Source organism: Epargyreus clarus, unplaced genomic scaffold, assembly GCF_041222505.1.
Source record: "Epargyreus clarus isolate Ecla_fem2 unplaced genomic scaffold, WU_Ecla_fem_2.2 ptg000002l, whole genome shotgun sequence".
NCBI classification, from domain to species: domain Eukaryota; kingdom Metazoa; phylum Arthropoda; class Insecta; order Lepidoptera; family Hesperiidae; genus Epargyreus; species Epargyreus clarus.
In genome coordinates, this window is record NW_027332210.1 from 96,258 (window position 1) to 115,479 (window position 19,222).

A 19,222-nucleotide genomic window follows, 5' to 3' on the forward strand; every position below is an offset into this window, starting at 1 on the left:
CTAGACCTGTGTTACAGGTACCCCGCTCATCCACCGGAACTTCATGAAGTACCGGAACTTAAGTTTTGTGCTCGCTAGATACCTCTGTAAATACCGCAAACACTACCCATTACTGCGTCGTAAAGTGTTATTGCAGCGTCGGCGGTCGTTTACAAGGCACGACGTTTGAACTTTACTTAAACAGTGTATCAGATCACGTAAATTCTGTAGCATGGAAAATTCTGTAAAAGTGGAGGTGACGAATAAAACTAATCTAATGTTATGTATCTATGGAATTGCATATATGCCCTGATGTGGATTGTGGATGCACTGCCGTGCGTCTATATTATGGACTTCTTCATTAGAATTATTTGAGTTATAATTTGGGGCCATAGATTAGTAAAGATTACTCACTCACAAGAAAATGTAACCAGTTTTGAGAATTGAAATAGTTGCGTAAAAAAGTTTTGCCACGTCTCCGTGCTAAAATGTCCCTAAAATATTTGAAGTAATTATTTATTTATTATGTAAATTATGCAGTATCAGTTATTTATTCGTAAATTTTCTCTAAAAACGTTTTTATTTGTCAAGAATTCAAAAAAAGAACTTACATCTCAGCCGTTTGTGGCTTCATTCAATTTCAAGGCGACGAAGTATCTTTAGATACTAATCTATGTTTGGGGCCATATTTGTTTGTGCAAAGGAGATGTTTCAAAATGTATGGGCTCCCGGCCACCTTTTGTACACTATACTAAAAACTAATAAAACATGCAAAGAACAATTCGTAGGGGTTCATTTTCTTCAAATCATGTTCGTTTAATTGTTTCAAAACAATATTTTACACTTAAACTTGCAACACAACAGTGGAAAAACATCATGGCGGTAGTGATTACCGTAATAATGTCATCTGTCATTCTGTTTTAACTTACTATATACATTATATACTTTTTAATATATTTTTTACGCGAATGGGCGTAGATATATAAATATTGTATTGTATGTATTGAGAAACAATACCTATATTTGATAGAAATTAATTTTATTTACTTTCATAAATCTTGACTTAAAACAAACATACCAAAATATGTACTTCTATACCAATTTATTTTAGTTAAAACATTTAAGTGTGTAAATAAAACAACTTTAAGTACACATTTAGATAATATTTTATTTATTCTTCCCTTAGATACATTATTTATTCATTTTCAATATCTTCCCTTATCAATATTTTCATCCAATTATGTAGCAGGTTCTGTAATATCCCGTGACGAGCTCAGCCCAAACATCAAACAATGGTCATAGTGTGAGCGCAGCTACCTACGAGTACGGTTCGTTGCCCAGCGATGCAGTTGCAATAATAACTGATTATTTTGTCATCCCAAGAATGTCCTTGTCTTGCTATTGTAATCATCTAAAAAAAGAGAAATGTAAAAAGATTAGCTTCTCTAGTTTAAAATTATTAACGATTATTTTACGATTAATACAACTAACTGATGTATATTTTACCTGATGATATTGAATCCTTGTCAACACAATGCACAGCGATCGCACGAAAATCACAAGAGTCCATAAAACATAAGCTGGGTAAACAAGTAAGGTAGAATCAGTCCAAAATCGTAAGCAGCACAGAGCAGAAACATATTCAGGATTGAAATGGAATCTTCTCATCAGTACATATTTATTCAATGTTTACATTGGATTCCACTATTATTATATAATATGTATATATCCACTTTTACACATATCAAATTGACAACTTCTTCTTTTTTAATTTGACATGTCACTTACATCTATAAAACCAGATACTATTTAAAAGGTTTTGTTATAATTATTATAAATAATTAATTAAATTCAGAAATAATGACCGGATACCCAAAACATAAGCCAGGTTGGAAAGTACTAAGGTAACAATAACTTTACGACAAAAACAGCGAAATACGAATTACCGACATCCAAAGAGTATAGTAACCTATGTGTGGTATACACATAGGTTCCCTGACCGACATCGACAGTTTTGAAAACTTGACATTGACAGTATTCCGCCATATTTAATATTTCAAGTAGGAATGCTTATTTTAAATATTTTTAAACAGGAATACTTTAGGTTATCAAAATATATGTGTATTTTTCTTCAATTACACATATTATTCGTGTTTTTCAGTTATAGTGTACATGAGATGGCCGAAAATGAAACATCTCCTTTAGATAGAGCGTGAAAACGATATTCACCTCTTTTTCAAGATGGCAACCAAGGGACAAGAGTTGCGACAACAAACGAGGATTAAGCTTTACAACCCCTTTTGACATCCAAAACATTATAGAAATAGTGTGTATTAAAAGCGTATATAAAAATAAATTATAATTATATTATTTTTCTTAACGATCAAATGAATGTTTCCCTCCATGTTGACATCATATTGGTGTTAATAAAGGTCAGTTGGCTGACCTTTGCAGTAGTCAATCGTGTTCGCCGATCACTAATTATAAAGTCACTTTTGCTTAACACTACTCCGCAATGCAAAAATGTAGTCAAGATACTTTACTTGCAGTAAAAGCTTAGTGGTTGAAACGTACGAGGAATGCGAGATTCAAATTCTAGGCACGCTCTGATTTTTCAAAGATATATAATAAATTAATTATCTATTAACGGTGAATAAGAATATCGTGAGGAAAGAAAAAAAAATAAAGAAGAAAAAAAGAAGTTTTTGAAGGTGGTAGAACGCTTTGTGGTTTGACTCCGTCGTTACCACCGCCGCGCCATTTTCTGCCTCATAACAGCAGTGTTAGGCGCTGCTGTGTTCCGTTCTGAAGGGTGTGGTAAGGGAGACATACTTTTCCGAGGCGTTCCAGCTTAGTCCTCAGGCACCCGTCTGCGGCGCATCTGTAGCCGACCTCAGGTAGGAATATCTAATCCTATCTGGTGTTGATTACAGATGTAAAAAAAAGGTATGTGAAGTCTACCAGTTATTATTTGGCCAGCGCGGTTGCCTATGGCCTATGGCTATCCTCATTCTTATTCTGAGAGACCCGTGTCCAGTGATGTCCTGGACTGTGATGGGTGGATGATGATGATAACATCATCTGCTATCAAGTAAAACAGGTTGGCAGGATGGTAACTAATGATGTAGAGTACCATCAACAGTGACAGTGTCTTACATCAATAGCCGGACATATAAAATGTTGTTTTATGTTTTATTAATTAAAATGTGATAGTGTTTCTCTTCTGGGTATGTTTTTTTTAAATCATCTTTAACTTATTTTGAATTTGAAGGCAATAAGTGTAAAAAGCGTCTAATTTTCCCAAAATAAACGAATTCAACTCGAAATAGTTTTCTCCGTATCGTACCATATAACAAGGTTCCCCAATTGCTTCTAGTAGATTGGTTCCCGGCGAATCGGCGACGGCTCGCCAGCGGGCCGCGGACCGCGAGATCGTTTATTGAACTGCCCTCCAGCTCGCCGCAAATAACTGTAGTATTTTGTACGAGTAGAACCTTAGCTTCGTTGTAGCTAAATATATATTTGGATTTTAGTTTAGATTTTATTTGAGAAAATGTAATTCGAACATGTTAAAGACCGAGTTGGGTAACAGCGTCGCTAAATCCATTTTATTAACACGCTTTTATTTGCTTGGGTTGTATGTATGTATGTAGATATGTAGGTATGTATGTAACTATGTAACGGAATCTTTGAACCCGATTTCTATCCACTTTGACAATCAGTTTAATTCAAAATTTTGAAGAATTATCGAAAATCGATAACAATACACAATTTTAATAATTTTGTACCATTGTCTTTATCAAAATCCTCAGGATTAACGATATTCGAGCGCCTTAGAGAAAGTTCATCGCAAAGTTACTAGATTGCAACGCTTTTCGAAAACTGACAAATGGAGCACCCCACGCTTTTTTCACAATTATAATATTTACTGTTCCTTAATTGATTCTTACATTGAAAATTATTTTCTACTTTTTAGTTGATTTTATCATAAAAGCGTGTTTTTTAGTTTTTTTACGAAATTTATTTTTACAACAACGTTAAATTATGTTGTGGTCTAGTTTAATACTAAGGTAGTAAGCTCTCTATCTAAGAGTGTCTCTACGTTTACGAGTTATTCCAATCTAGTCTTTAGAGGCAGCAATGCATCTTTTGTGGATTTCAAATAGGATATCACACACTTTTGTCATATTTAATCATCTTTACTTATGATTATATACATCGATTATAATATAAATATCGGGAAGATTATTTCATGCATGCTACTTCAGTTTCATGGAAAATATGTGTCTTTCAATAATCATGTGAAGTTCAATACCTAGTCAAAAAATTCAAATTCAAACCAGAGAGTGCTATCAAAATGAAGAATATTATTTTTAGCAAAGTATATTTGTGGGTAGGCTTCACAAACTTAGTCAAATATTGCTTCCTATCTCGTATATACTTAGCAGAACACGACAAAAATGAACTATGAATTTTAAAGTAAATTTGTACAGTACAATATTCCTGGTATCACAGCACGAGGAGTAGTGTCTCATAAAACATCAGTACGACTTGCCACGTTTCGAAATAACAAACGTGTCGCCGCTGTATCTGAAATGTGCCAGACAACTCGTTTTTGAAAATTCTAGCATAGATTTACTGTAAAAGTTTCATACTTTAAAATAATAATTTAAGCTAAATTCGAACCAAAATCTCCTTACTAGTATTCGTCCATAATGAATATTGATTTGACTGCTAAAATATAAGAGTCTATTTTTTGAAATATTGGATACGCTTTATAAAAAACTTATTTTTTAAATAATAGTATAAAATACTGAAAAGAGTGATTGTACAGTGGCATACATTGATCTTCTGCTTGAGAACCGGCTTCAATTCCTGGATACAACTGTCTTTATAAGAATTTCTATTGCGTTATAAACTAAGCCCTTCGAGGCTTAATTCTAGCAGTACCGCTGCAATACCCATTCCTGTCCTAAAGAAGCAGTTCTAAGTGCAAGTTTGAAGCAAGTTTGCAGGGTAGATCATTGCATCGCAAGGCATCCCAACTTGCTCCTTAGAGATAGCAACCCACATATAAAAACCTAGGTAAGTTTTAATCGTATTTGGTGTTTGTTAGAAAAGTTCATGGAAGGCAGTAACCACCTAATATTCATGAGGTTTGCTACAATTCCTTAAAATTACCATTCCTTAAAATTTCATACAAACACAGCGTCCTCTATCAAACCTTTACATTAAAGAACACTCAAGAACGCGTTACAAAGACACTACGACAACAAAATATTTCAACTTAAACTGTACGGGTTTATAACAATACACGTGTTTCTCAACGCACGTAACGCGGAGTTCCCAAGTTTGAGAACAACAGGCGCTTCTCCGCAAAATCTCGAGAGCGGAAATAGTCTGTTGGTAACGAGTCATTTTAGTTTACATGGCACGTCAAATAAAATACAAGAAATATATTTCGGCTATTTTGCATGGCGAGAATAATTGAACATTTTTGTATGCAAGAGTCAAATATGAAATGGTGGTATGAACTATGGCAGTAGTGAACGTTTATGTGTCTACAGAATGAATTTTAGTCCCGAATATAAATTATCCAAAAAATATTGTAAAGACTTGATCGCAAATATTGTGAGTTAAACAAGTTGCTTAAAAGTCTAGTAGAGTGGAACAAACTACGGAAAATGTTCCATAAAAATCGATTGTACGCTGCCGCCAACTGATATTACGTAATCGGGAAGTGGCAAAGCCGGTTGGTATTGTGATCTCTGAAGTCTAAGCTGGAATGTCACATGCTTCTTTGCCTTGAAACGCTCTTCAAATTATAATACAGCAGCGCTTAACACTGATGTTATTAGGTAGAGGTACTAAGTATGACAGTGGTGCCTGTGAAGTGGTCCGACTAAGAGCTCTACCACCCTCCAAACGATAATGTTTGATTATTTCTCACATTTCGTACAATTAGAAAATATATAAAAGGTCAGTAGGATCTCTAAGTAACTTGTCACTTACGATGTCGGGAAAGTTTTTGTTCAAAACTTCCGATCTCGAGCAATGGCCGTCTCGTGTCTCTTTGCAAAAAGCTGTCAATACCACTTTCCTCGAGTGATGATAAAAACTTGATACGAAGTCTATATCTATATTTGATCTGTCTGTTCTTTGTTTGAGATTATATCGTTACATTGTTTATTTATGATTTTTAGCTCGCTGGTTTATATTCGAAAAGTGTTTTTGATTGATATCTATTATCAATCCCTGTTAAGATTAGATTCCTACTTGAGATTGGCTACAGATGCGTTGCTATCTTGAGGACTAAGTTGGAACGCCTCGCATAATTATATATTGCCTCCTTTCAAAGCAGAATAGCAGTACTTACACTGTTGTTATAAGGCAGTATTTATCGTATACCTCTGAACTCGAACCAGCGAGTTACGTTAGCGATATTATAAATTAATTTATTTTGACACAAGTACATTAATATAATAATTAATGTACTTCTATTGTAATTATTTCTATTCTATTGTATTCTATTTCTAGTCTTACTAACGACTTTACCACGAAAATCCAAGTGTATATAAAAAAAAGACACAAAATCGATTCATCACAGAATTTAGGGCACTTTCTTCCGAAGTTGTTACACTGATTGACAGTTCAAATTATAGGCAATCTTCCATAATAGATTATCGTCTTACGGCTCTTAACTTGAAGCTTTAACTTGGAAAAGATAAGATTTAGAAAGAAAATACTTAAGTCAGATATTTTGTGATTCAACTTTAGAGGCACAAAAGCGATACTTATTTCTACCTAATAGTGATGTGCTGTGCTGTTTCGGTTTGAAGGTTGAGTTAGGGAGACATACTTATCCGATGCATATTTTACATATTTTCAACTAAGTCTTTAAGGGTAGCGAAGCGTTTCCAGACGACCTTACGTAGGACCATAATCTTATCTGGGTTTGATTATAGATAGGGATTTATAGTTGCCACTTTCTAATACGTGGACGTACGTTTCTTTAATTACCTTTCAAATAAATTGCTATTTGGTAATATATTCCAAAATTTGTCGCAAGCGAATATTGTGTTTCAAAGTTTTCAAGCTTTCGAACTTTGTTTCCCAATTTCCAATTGGCAACTTTGCATCAAATTTTGTACTTTAATGAAATCGATTATCCAAAATATGCTCTTCACCGACTGACCAATTAGAACTGGAAATTATTTGTGTCATCATTCTACTGTAGCATTCAAATTTCGACTTTGAAACCTTAGCCTAAATTATACATTGATTTGATGACTTCCTTACTGAGTAAATCTCATACCTATCTTAATAAAATAAGGTTTGTTTTTCTATAAACTTGTGATTACTTTCACTAGTTCCCACGATTGATTAATTGCCATCGCAGAATTTTAATGAATTAATTATAAACAAATTTCGTTTCCTTTCATTGATGTTACTTGACTTGCTTTAACGAACTTGGTAAATTGTGCTAGTTTCCATGCTCTCAATTCAAAAAATATAGTCGTTATGTTCTGCTATATCTATATACAAGTGCCTATTTGTTTGTTTTCTCATTTTGGCATATTATGTCCACTTTATGGTTTACAAAGCAATAATAAATTGTGTTTAAAATGTATTATTCTTTTAAGTCTACACAATGGCAACGTTGTTGCAAATAGTTGGAAATGGTATTAAAGTAAAGCAAGTCTATTTTTAAAGATTTCGGCACGAAAAAAATATTAGCTGCTTAATTATTTTTTTAAACGTGTAGCATTGTTCTTAAATTCACCTTATAAGCTTTGTGATTAAGGTGGCCTGTTAGTACTGTATGTTAGATAGAGATTTTCTTTCATCGAATCTTATCACTTACAAGCAATTTAAAATACGGAGCCGTAATGATTTTTTTTAAATACGAAAGATCCTTAAACTTTGTAAATTCGGCTTCAATATTGTAACTTGTAAGTGGAGTGCCTCAATCCGGAGTGTACTCGAGTGCTCCGAGCAGCGCCGGGCCGCGTGCCAAGCTGGTAACGACGACGCCAAAGTCTGCCTGCATTATACAGAACTAGACGGCTATGTTTTGCGAATGTAGTTTGAAGATTCTTCAGAGGTTGATGGATATATTTAGTGTTATTAGTTTTGTTTTTAATTTTCGTGTTGGCATTAGACAATTGAAAACAATGAATTAAACCTGCTGTTAGGTGATCTCTTTTAAGCAAATTAATGTTTTTTTTTATTTTCACTGACAAAATGTATATTATTAATAAAAAAAAAACAATTTCTTTAATTAATAATAATAATAATAAAATTTTATTTCAGACTAGGGTTGTCCATATTTATTGTTAGTATGCAGTTTAAGCTTAACCTATGTTAGTATACACAGAAAACACACACACATATAACAATAAAACTAAAAATAAAAATAAAAATAAGACACAAAAAAGAAAATAACTCTACGGTCTATTGGTACCAATGTGTGCACCATTCCAGGCCCTCCAGAGAGGGCTATCCAGCTTATACGCCAATGTGCCGAGGAGAGTGATGGCGCTGCTCACTAGCCTGTACAACAGGGAAGCCGTACGCTTGCGAACGATCGCGTAGAAGTCGTCGACACGGGCGTCCGCAAACATTGCTGACGCGCTACAGTATCGCGGCTTCCCCAGCACCGCCCTCAGCACATTATTGTATTGAACACGTAGGGCTCTGTAAGCCCGCCGCGTATAGTCGATCCACAGACCGCACGTGTAAAATGTCTGACAGTACGCTCTAAATAGGGTCAGCTTTACTTGTGTGGTACAACGTGCAAATCTGCGGGCCAACATATTGCCCCGGACTGACATCGCCCTGCGCTCCCGTTCTATGTCACTGTCATCATCGAGACGTTCAGTGACCACATGCCCGAGGTATTTGAACTCAGCTACTTGTTTCAGGGGAGACCCACAGAGTCGAATGATAGGTTTAAACGGACTGGGTTTGTTTTTTCCCCTAAAGATGAGGTACTCGCTCTTTTTTGTATTGTAGCTGAGTCCAAGCTCCCCAGCATAGTCCTCACAAATTGCTATCAGTTTTCGAAGACCACTGACCGAGGGGCTCAGCAGAACCATGTCGTCCGCATAACTGATATTATTTATCGGAACACCGTCTATAGAGCAACCAACACCGGCTCTGCTGAGCCTCTCAATCAGCTGGTTCATATATATATTAAACAGCCTCGATGACGTCAGCCCTCCCTGTCTCACTCCACACTCTAGCTTGTAGGGAGCGCTCATCGCGTTTCCCCACCGAACAACATTCAATTGACTATCGTACCAGTACTGCAACAACGATATTAACTCTGGTCTTAAGTTGGTTTCGTTCTTAAGTTTGCGCCATAGTATCTTATAGGACACCAGATCGAAGGCCTTAGACAGGTCCAGGAAACACCCATATACCTGTGTTTTCCTATCTGTGTAGTACTGTACGGTCTGCTTGAGGCATAATATCGCGCTCTCAGTAGAGAGTTTGGGTTTGAAACCAAACTGGGCGTCGTGTATTTTGACGGATTTGTCCAACTGAGCATCAAGCAATCCGTCCAGAACCTTTCCTATGATGGTTCCAAGGGATATTGGCCTGTAGTTGGACCGGTCAGCTACATCACCCGTCCTATTCTTTACTATGTATTAAGTCCCCTTGAAATTCAAATAAAGAGAAGTACGATTATACTTTTAAGTTTAAGACTCGAAATAAAAACGTAAAATTACAATAATTTCAAAATCATCAAAATGGAGCAATTTTTTGAAATTTTGTAAACTCTGATTCAATATTCTAACATCAGTTGAGAGCCTCAATCCGAAGTGTACTCGAGTGCTCGAGCAGCGTCGGGCCGCGTGCCAAGCTGGTAACGACGGCGCCAAAGTCTGCCTGCATTATACAGAACTTGACGGCTATGTTTTGAGAATGTATTTTGAAGTTCGCCTGAGAATCTGATGGAGATATACGGTATTATAAGTTTTTCTTTCAAGTTTAGCTATTGAAAAACTGAAAAAAATGTTAAGATACCTTATAGATGATCGGTAGGGGAAACTTTAATGCAAAGTTGTTACGAGTAATATGTGGTGAAGAATAAAAATATTCTTTAATTAATTTATTTATTATTTTTAAGAATTGTAAATTATTAAGTCTGATTCTTTAGTTAGGTACTTTTCGAAGTGGACCCAAAGTTTTATGCGAGCAATATTTATGTAAAACATAGCGAATCTTTTCAACACTTTTAAATAATAGTAATTTTTTTTTGAAGAATACTCGTATATAAGGCAGCCCCTTAAAATACCGAAACGTTCAGACACGTTTAATATAAAGCAGAATACAATACAAAGAGCACGTAAAGTTATGATGAATTGGTTGCAGCGTTGTTTGACGCCGACTGCGGAGCCTTTACATCTCACAAAGTTCCTCGCATTTGCCTTTCAAATCGCCGATCGGCGTCGAGTCGGGAACTTTACACTTCGCTTTATTGTTTATTGGTCTCGAGGTTGGGGTAAAAAACTTGAGCGTGGCTAAGTCTGAGAGTCATGCAGGCGGACTTTGGCGAAGACGCTTAAAGAGGCTGCCAGGATATTTGTCCCATTGTTAGGATACGTTCTCCCCAGAAGTGGTTCTGACTTTGCCCAATGTTGCTTAACTTTAAAATGGCCAACTGTGATAGTGCTCCTACGCGTGCTTTGCTGCGTACGAAGGTATAGAAAGCTCACCAATTAGAATTTGGTCTGCGTGATGTATTTAATTATTTTCTGCCTAATTCTAAATGAAGACTCCTGTCTAGCTGTAAATAGTGAGGAATTCAGTTAATGGCTATGATAATGATGATACACAATATTAAAGTCTATCTCTTGTTTCAGCGGCGTTTTTCTACGTGGGCACCTCGAAGTCCCCCAGCGCGACGGGGGCGATCCGACTCCGTGACGAGCGCGGGGGGTCCGGCCCCCTGCGCCGGTACCGCGGGGAGGGGATCACGCTGTCTCTACCCGACGGGAAAAGTCTGAAGGATGTCAACTGGTTCTCCATCTGGTGCGATGAATACGCGGTAAGTTTATTGCGTGTACCTGGTATTTTAGATTAGTTTGTCGTATGAAGAAAGTGTACTTTTGTCTCTAATGTGCAATTAGTTTTTCTATGGTCTTCTGTTCTATTTTTGTTGTAAATGTGTTTGTTAACAATTGCAATTGATCGTGACTATTAAGAATCCCGCCTTGGCGACTTTCTTGTAGCAATTAACTTTCCTTCTATCGTTAGGTTTAATTACTACAAATAATAATAATGTCGAATGAGCTTATTCAGAAAGGCCAGAGCCGCTTATTTGGTTCTTATCTGGTGCTTATCTAAAAAGTTTGTTAAATCTTATATAAACCAGCATATTAAACATTAGTAAAGCATGTACTAAAATTTCTTTGGATCCTTTTACCAACCAAGAATACTTGGAATTATATTAATTATTCTTCAGTTATTATAAACAAATAATATGGTACATAAGATCCTGAAATAATAAAAGAAAATGTAAAAAAGTCATCATAAGTACTTTACATAAAAAGTTAGAGATAAACAGATGAGTCAGACAGGGCTGAACAGGACAGGTTTAATGCAAACAAAGCGCGCCAGGAGAGCCTGTCTGAAGTCTTCCGAACAAACATGTCCCAGAGCCTCCACTTATTATTATGTCTTAAACAGCGATCTCCTGACAAGAATTTATTTTTAACACGTTCACTGCGGTTCACCCACAATCGGCCCGACGCGGTGCCAAACCAATATGCGCACAGGAAAAATAGGTCTTTCTCGCTAGTGCGAAACCTGTTTCTTGGGTATTTTTACGGCAGGCCTTTTTCGACCTCCGCCGCATAGAACGTAAAAAAAGTTATCTCAGTGCGGGGGCAGGCCTGTTTTGGTGGATGACCGCTCGCGACCTGTTGCCGCACTGTGCAGATGCGTACGCGTTGACCCGCTAGTAGTGTTGTGCTAGCTTCGAGAGGAGGACGCGCTCGCGCTACTCGGTTTCCTGCAAGCTTCGTTACAATGGCGCATTGTAAAAACAAAATAGTACTAGAAAATGATAGTGATAACGAAGAAGAATACGGTGGTTCATATTTCGAAATCCCTAAGAAAAATCTTTGTAATTATATAAAATTTTGGTCTTCCTTTATAATTACTATTTTTGACTTATGTGTAACACATTAAAAAGGCTCGGCTTGTGTTTATTAAAATTTAATAAAATTAATGACTCGATATTTTCTTTTCTTTTACTATCCCATCACTACAGAAATTACACTCTAGTGCGGTATCGGGCCTTATCGACCAGACATTTTTGATTGCTAATTTCTAATTTTCTATTTGGAGGAGCCAGGGGCGGGACTAATGTATAGACAAGTGATTCATGAGGATTTTAAAAGTATAAAAAATTATAATGTAAAATGCGCCTTGACTAAGATAATAGGGCTTCAATACCACCCAGAGGTGTCGGGTCGAAAAGGCCTGCCACGCACAATAAGAAAGTCAAGTGGATGCATTTTTGGACTGCCGTCGCACTAGCTGAAAGTTACTGTTTTTTTTTACGCAGCGAACGTGTTAAAACGAACTCATGTCACGTATTTGCCAAAAAGAAAGTCACTGCGCATTATAAAACTCGATGAGTTTTCGCTTTAATTACGTTGTTGGAAAAATATAATGTTGTAATTGTAACAAAAAGTACATTATCGTTAAAATAGAATTCAAGTATTATTATAATTAAGAAAATACAAGTACTTAATATCATAAGTAAAGTCATTGAGTAAGATTTTAAACATTGAAACATTTATTTTTTAATTATTGTAACGCCGCCTTATATAGGATCGGTTCGCTCGCGCCTTTACCTACGTCTCCGGCGCCGCGAGTTGCGTTCGCTCGTTCCCCCGTTCGCCGCGCCAGTCCGCTTTACGCCGTCTTTATGAATACACGCTTTTGTGCAAGTACCAACCGACTATCATTCCGTGTCTCCCGCCCACAGTTGAATCATTTACAGTGGCGTCCCAACTCGTGGCATCTAAAGGATTTTTAGAACTCACATTCGTAAATTAATTAGTGTTAACGATCGTGTTCAACTGTGTTGACACGCCTGTGACTATAGTTTATCGTGTTCGTGTACTTGTGTTAAGTGTTAAGTTTTAAACATGCCTCGACCACGTCGTAAGAGACAATCCTTGGACAGTGCAGAGGGCACTGACAAGAACTTGGACTCGTCATACGAGGATCGGCTGGAGCCGTTGTTGTCAGCGTTCGCCAGAGCTCAAGCTCAGTCGAATCGTGAGCTTATTGAATCTATTCTGAACTCGCACACGCTCAACCAGAGCTCTACCAGCCCTACGTCTCCAGGCATGTCATCAATGGTTCAGACTGGAAACTTCGCGAATTGTACCGCTCGTTTCAATGGATCAAAGCAGGACTCAGAAGTCGTAGAAGCATTCGTCGACGCTATATGTGTGTACAAGGAGTGCACTAACATCAGTGACGACCATGCACTACGTGGCCTTCCGATGCTCCTAGAGGGAGAGGCCGCTGTTTGGTTCAGGGGAGTTAAATCGTCGATCGCATCGTGGGACGACGCACTCAAGCGCCTACGTTCAATGTATGGAGCTCCTAGGCCTCCGCATAAGATTTTTAGGGACATCTTCGCGTCAGACCAGCGCTCCGAACGTGCAGAGGTCTTCGTGACTCGCCTCCGTGCTCTGATGGCGAAACTACCCTATACCATCGAAGAAAGAATACAGTTAGATATGATTTACGGTTTACTCAACAACATAATTCGTGAACGTGTCAGTAGAGAATCCGTTCACAGCATCGAAGATTTGATAAGTAAAGCCAGACACATAGAGGACACCATCAATGAAGCGCCAGCGTATCCAAGTACTGTCGGTACTTTGCGCGGTTTTCATGTGTATCAAAAGAAAACGCTCCCTTCGTTCGCCGCGCGCGGCTTTGCGGCGCCCGCTTTGAATACAAGCGTGCCGCCGCCAGCCCTTTGTAGCGCGCCGCCGCCGACTTTGACCGCCGCCGCGCCGTCGCCCGCCCTTTGTGCGAGCGTGCCGCCGCCGCCGGCCGTCGCGTCGGTTAGAAGCGCGGGAAACGCATCAAACGCGCCGGTGCTGACCGCTACTTCTACGAGTGACGACACGACTAAAGTAGTAAGACTTCCGTCGAGTGCAGGTAAACTTTTCTGTGTTTATTGTCGTAAATCAGGACATTCGCGCGATTTGTGTCCGAAAATTAAAAGTAAGAGTGAAGTGTCCGGTTCTCAAATTTCGTGTTACGGTTGCGGTCGAATAGGTGTTATCCGTTCTAACTGCGTAAAATGTAACTCTTTCGCGTCCATTAATGTTTTACAGAACTCTAACTCGGGTTGCAAATGTTCGAGTGATGTTTCTATTTGTAATCGTTTAAATCATGATTCTGTTTATGTTCGTAATGTTACAAAAGATAAAATGTGTAAAAGAAATTTGAAAAAGTGTAAGGTTCAAGGACACTTGTCTTCACGGTCCGAGTCGAAACTCAAACGCATGCCGACAGCGTCCAAGGCTAATGATTTTGAGTCTTCAATTTGTGATAACATACCTACTCGCGAACTTTTGCCTCTGGAAGACAAGTTACCTTTCAACGGTTATAGTAATAATGTATCTAAGAATGATGTTGTACCTACTTATGCATGTTTGCCTATGAGCGGAACGGTTTTGCGGACGGGGCGACCGACTGAATCGCGTGTTTCAGATTCTAGTAAGGGCCGTCCCATTCTTTATATCGAGATTTGTGGTAATACCGGTACGGGTTTAGTTGACACGGCTGCCAAGCGTTGCATTGCTGGAGCCTCACTTTATGCACTATTCCAAAGGCTAAATTTACCTTTTCGCGATAGTGTCATGTCAGTGAAGCTCGCGGACGGAGTCGTTCAAACACTGGATGTCAAACTAGTACATGTAAAGGTAAGGCTCGATCGAACTGATGTAGTAATACCTACCACCTTCGTTATTTTTCCGCACGCCGTCAACAACGAAACTCTTCTAGGCGTCGATTTCTTGCGCAAAGCGCGCATTACTATTAACATGCATCGTAATACATGGTTCACGGCTGATCGACCTCATGTTACTCACCGCTTGCACTGCGAGTCTTTCCGCAGTCTTATGGGGTGTGCTTCCGCGGATTTTCTGAGGGCAGACGAGGGTACGATGTTGGAACCAGATGAGCGTACAACACTTGCTGAAGTACTTCAGGAGTATGAAGACGTTTTTAAGGAAGGGGGAGGTCCAACACCGTTTGCTGAGCACCGAATAGAAACGGGTGATCATCCTCCCATTGCAGTTCCTCCTTATCGCCTCACTCCAGCTAAGAGGGCTATTATGGAAGCCGAGCTCGAGAAGATGTTACAGCAAGACATTATTGAAGAATGCGAGTCTGCATGGGCTGCGCCAGCATTACTCGTTCCAAAGAAAGACGGAACTTACCGTTTCTGCGTCGATTATCGAAAGCTTAATGCCGTCACCAAGAGTGATTCCTATCCATTGCCGATCATCGACGACCTACTGCAGTACACCGGTAAGAGTTGTTACATGAGCACGATAGACCTTCGCGCCGGGTACTGGCAGGTGTGTGTTCGAGAAGCCGACCAGGATAAAACCGCTTTCGTCACACCTTTTGGGGTTCACCGTTTCAAACGTATGCCCTTTGGCTTACGAAATGCGCCCGCGACGTTTCAACGCCTCGTTGACCGATTTCGTTCGGGTTCTTCTCTCAAAAACACCACAGTCTTAGGTTATATCGATGACCTTATTATAATTTCTGACAGTTTCGTAAAACACCTTGAGGATCTCCGTGCTGTATTTGACCGTCTTAGAGTCTTCAACCTCCGAGCCAACAGGGATAAATGTGTTTTTGCTCGGGAGAGTGTGAAATATCTTGGTCACATCATAATGCCTCAAGGAGTATCACCTGATCCTGATAAGATCAAGGCCATAGCTGATATGAAAGAACCTACATCCGTAAAGCATCTCAAGAGCTTCTTGCAGACCTGTTCTTGGTTCCGGAAATTCGTGCCAGAATTTTCGAAGGTCGCACAGCCTCTTACGATGCTCACTAAAAAGGCTCAGTCTTGGATCTGGGGTGACGCACAAGTCAATGCGTTTACAGAACTGAAAAGGTTACTCACCTCAACGCCAATACTCGCCCAACCGGATTATAGTTTGCCGTTTGTTATCCGCACTGATGCCAGCAATTACGCCTTAGGCGCCGCTTTGCTCCAGGGGGAGTCATCACGTGAAGAAAAACCCATTGAGTACGCGAGCCGACTTCTCACGCCAGCAGAACGTAATTATTCAACGACCGAGCGGGAGGCTCTTGCCGTCGTATGGGCTTGTGAGAAGTTCCGAGGATATATTGATGGACATCCAGTTCGTGTTGCCAGCGACCATCAACCGCTCAAGTGGTTACTTACCCTGAAGTCACCAACCGGTAGATTGGTACGATGGGCCATGAAGCTCCAGTCTTTCGATCTTCAAGTCGATTACACACCGGGAAAGGCCAACGTCATCGCGGATACGCTGAGTCGACCGCCCTGCGAAGAGGATACTCGCGAGTCCTGTGGAGTATGTACAGTTATCGTAGAGGTACCTCGATGGGATGCGACGAACGTCCGTCAATCTCAGCTCGATGACCCCGAAGTTTCGAAGATCCTTAAAGACCTGGAAGGAAAAGATGAAGTAGCTCTTAAAACGTGGACCGAAAGAGGATACCACCTTGTTAGAGGAGTGTTGTACAGGTACATCGAGGCTGACACCGAAGAACCGCAGCTCGTCGTTCCTGAAAGCCTTAGGAAACAGGTTATGTTGGAATGTCATGATTCTCCAACTTCCGGTCATGGCGGTATAGAGAGAACTCTTCACCGCATTGCCGAACGTTTTTATTTTCCCGGGATGCGTCGTTATGTAACAGAATATCTCAAGACTTGTGTAGAATGTCAACGCTACAAGCCAAGCAATGTGAAACCAGCTGGGTTACTCCAAACACCAGTTCCGGCTCAGCGTTTTGAAGTTGTCGCCGTCGATCTCTTTGGGCCTTTACCCAAAGGACCTCTAGGTGAGAGGTGGATCCTGATAGTCGAGGACACCACAAGCAAGTGGGTGGAACTCTTTGCCCTCACCGAGGCCACGGCCATGATCTGTGCGAAAACATTAGTCAATGAAGTCTTCATGAGGTTTGGACTTCCGAGGCGTATGATTTCTGACAACGGTGTGCAATTTGTAGCCGATGTCATGCAGCACGCTATGTTTGTTCTGGGAGTCAAACAAAATCTGATACCTCTGTACCATCCAGAAGCTAATCCCGTGGAACGGAAGAACAGGGATTTGAAAGTCCAACTCGCCATATTAGTTGAGAAGGAGCACCGACAGTGGGCCGAAGCTTTGCCGTTTATCCGGTTCGCTTTGAATACTTCGTTGACCCAAGCAACAAAGCAGACTCCTGCCTTTCTTACTTTTGCCAGGGAATTGCGTTCGCCCATCTCTGTTCAAAGTGACCTTCGAGCGATAGTTGAGACCGAGAACTATGTCCCTCAGATCACGCCTTATTTGCTCAAGCTAGCCGGTATTCTCTCAGATGCTAAGGAAAGCATCGAGAATGAGCAAGATAAGAGGAAACGCGTTAAGGACAAGACTCGTCAAAACGCCGAGGGTTATGTTCCAGGTGACTTAGTCTTGTTACGCGGTCATATATTAAGTAGTACTAGTAAGGGGTTCAGTTCAAAACTCGCCCCACGGCAAGATGGTCCGTATGTTATAACTAAGAAGGTTAGTCCAACTACATACATCTTGTCTCGTTGTGGTAGACCTGACGAAATTTTGGGGAAGTACCACACCAGGGATCTGCGTCGATACCACGCTCGTCAGGACGATCAGCCGGAGCCTGTATGTCCTAAAAGACCGCGCGGTCGTCCTCGTAAAAACCCTGTCGCGTAAGTTTTACTGGTGTTTGACCTGTCGTGAGGTCACCTGACTAGGTCAAAAGGGGGAGACTGTAACGCCGCCTTATATAGGATCGGTTCGCTCGCGCCTTTACCTACGTCTCCGGCGCCGCGAGTTGCGTTCGCTCGTTCCCCCGTTCGCCGCGCCAGTCCGCTTTACGCCGTCTTTATGAATACACGCTTTTGTGCAAGTACCAACCGACTATCATTCCGTGTCTCCCGCCCACAGTTGAATCACTTACATTATGTATTTTAACATTTATGTATTAGCAGTTGAATGGATGACCATTAGTGACATTTTTTTGACTTAATATATACTTATAGAGTTAGCAAACAAGCATGTAGGCCATGGCCATGACTATGTAAAGCATGAAGATTGTAATTAACTTATTAATAAGATTAGAGTCCTACTTGAACATAGCCACAGTTCTGTTCCTACCCCTGGGGGACTAATTGGAACGCCTCAGTTAAGCATGTCTTAATTCAAACAAAAAATATTTTATTTAAGCACACTCTTTATAAAACTTCAATATATGTATTACCACTTCGCAAAGAGTTTTGTTATGGGGTCTCTTTTACCACACCTTTTAATCCGGATCACAGGAGCGAACATTTTCGCGTCGGAGCTTACGATAAGCCATTGGCGTGCTTAAGTCGCATATGAAAGTAACAGCCGTACGTATTTGTTTATGAAAATCATGAAATTTGAGACTAATATTCAAATAGCAACTGTTACGAGGAGATAGGCCTGTTCACGACGGTAAGTACGCAACATAACACAACTGTTTACTAACAGTCGGTATCTTATAACAATAACAGGCTGGCGTTAGGGGTGGCGGTTTTTCCCGATAAAAATTCTTCCCGTTTTTCTTCCCGATTCTTGAATCGATTCAAATCGAATTGCAATAAACCGATTCAAGAGAAAATCGAGGCCCAAAGAATAGATCCTCCAAAAGTCGATCTTCAATCTTTTTCCGCTAAAAAGGGCGAAGATAGCGAAAAAAAGGTCGTTAGGGCCAAACAAGCACTAAAATACGTATCAGTCAGCATAAAACGTCTATAATCCATTCCACCAACTTCAAAAAGATCGACTTTCGACTTTGATTGAATCGATCCATTACTGGGGATCGATTAAAATAATGGATTTTTTGGCCCAAAAGATCGATTCTTCGATTAATCGATTTTAGATCGCCATTCCTAGTACGCAACTGTTTACTAACAGTTGGTATCTTATAACAATAA

General features: G+C 39.7%; 2 protein-coding genes across 5 annotated transcripts in view; one reads left to right on the forward strand and one right to left on the reverse strand.

Annotated features, from left to right (window-relative positions):
- Nucleotides 1-19,222, forward strand: part of Skeletor (DM13 and DOMON_DOH domain-containing protein skeletor) — a 128,399-nt gene that overhangs the window by 39,455 nt on the left and 69,722 nt on the right. For all 4 annotated transcript variants that reach the window (XM_073077076.1, XM_073077073.1, XM_073077070.1 and 1 more), the window contains exon 3: nucleotides 10,851-11,035. In XM_073077076.1, coding sequence (XP_072933177.1) covers nucleotides 10,851-11,035 — 185 coding nt within the window. The remainder of the gene's footprint in view (nucleotides 1-10,850; nucleotides 11,036-19,222) is intronic.
- LOC140745262 (uncharacterized) lies at nucleotides 8,427-9,558 on the reverse strand. Its single transcript, XM_073077014.1, has one exon. The coding sequence runs from the start codon at nucleotides 9,240-9,242 to the stop codon at nucleotides 8,427-8,429; it is 816 nt and encodes a 271-aa protein (XP_072933115.1). The 5' UTR covers nucleotides 9,243-9,558.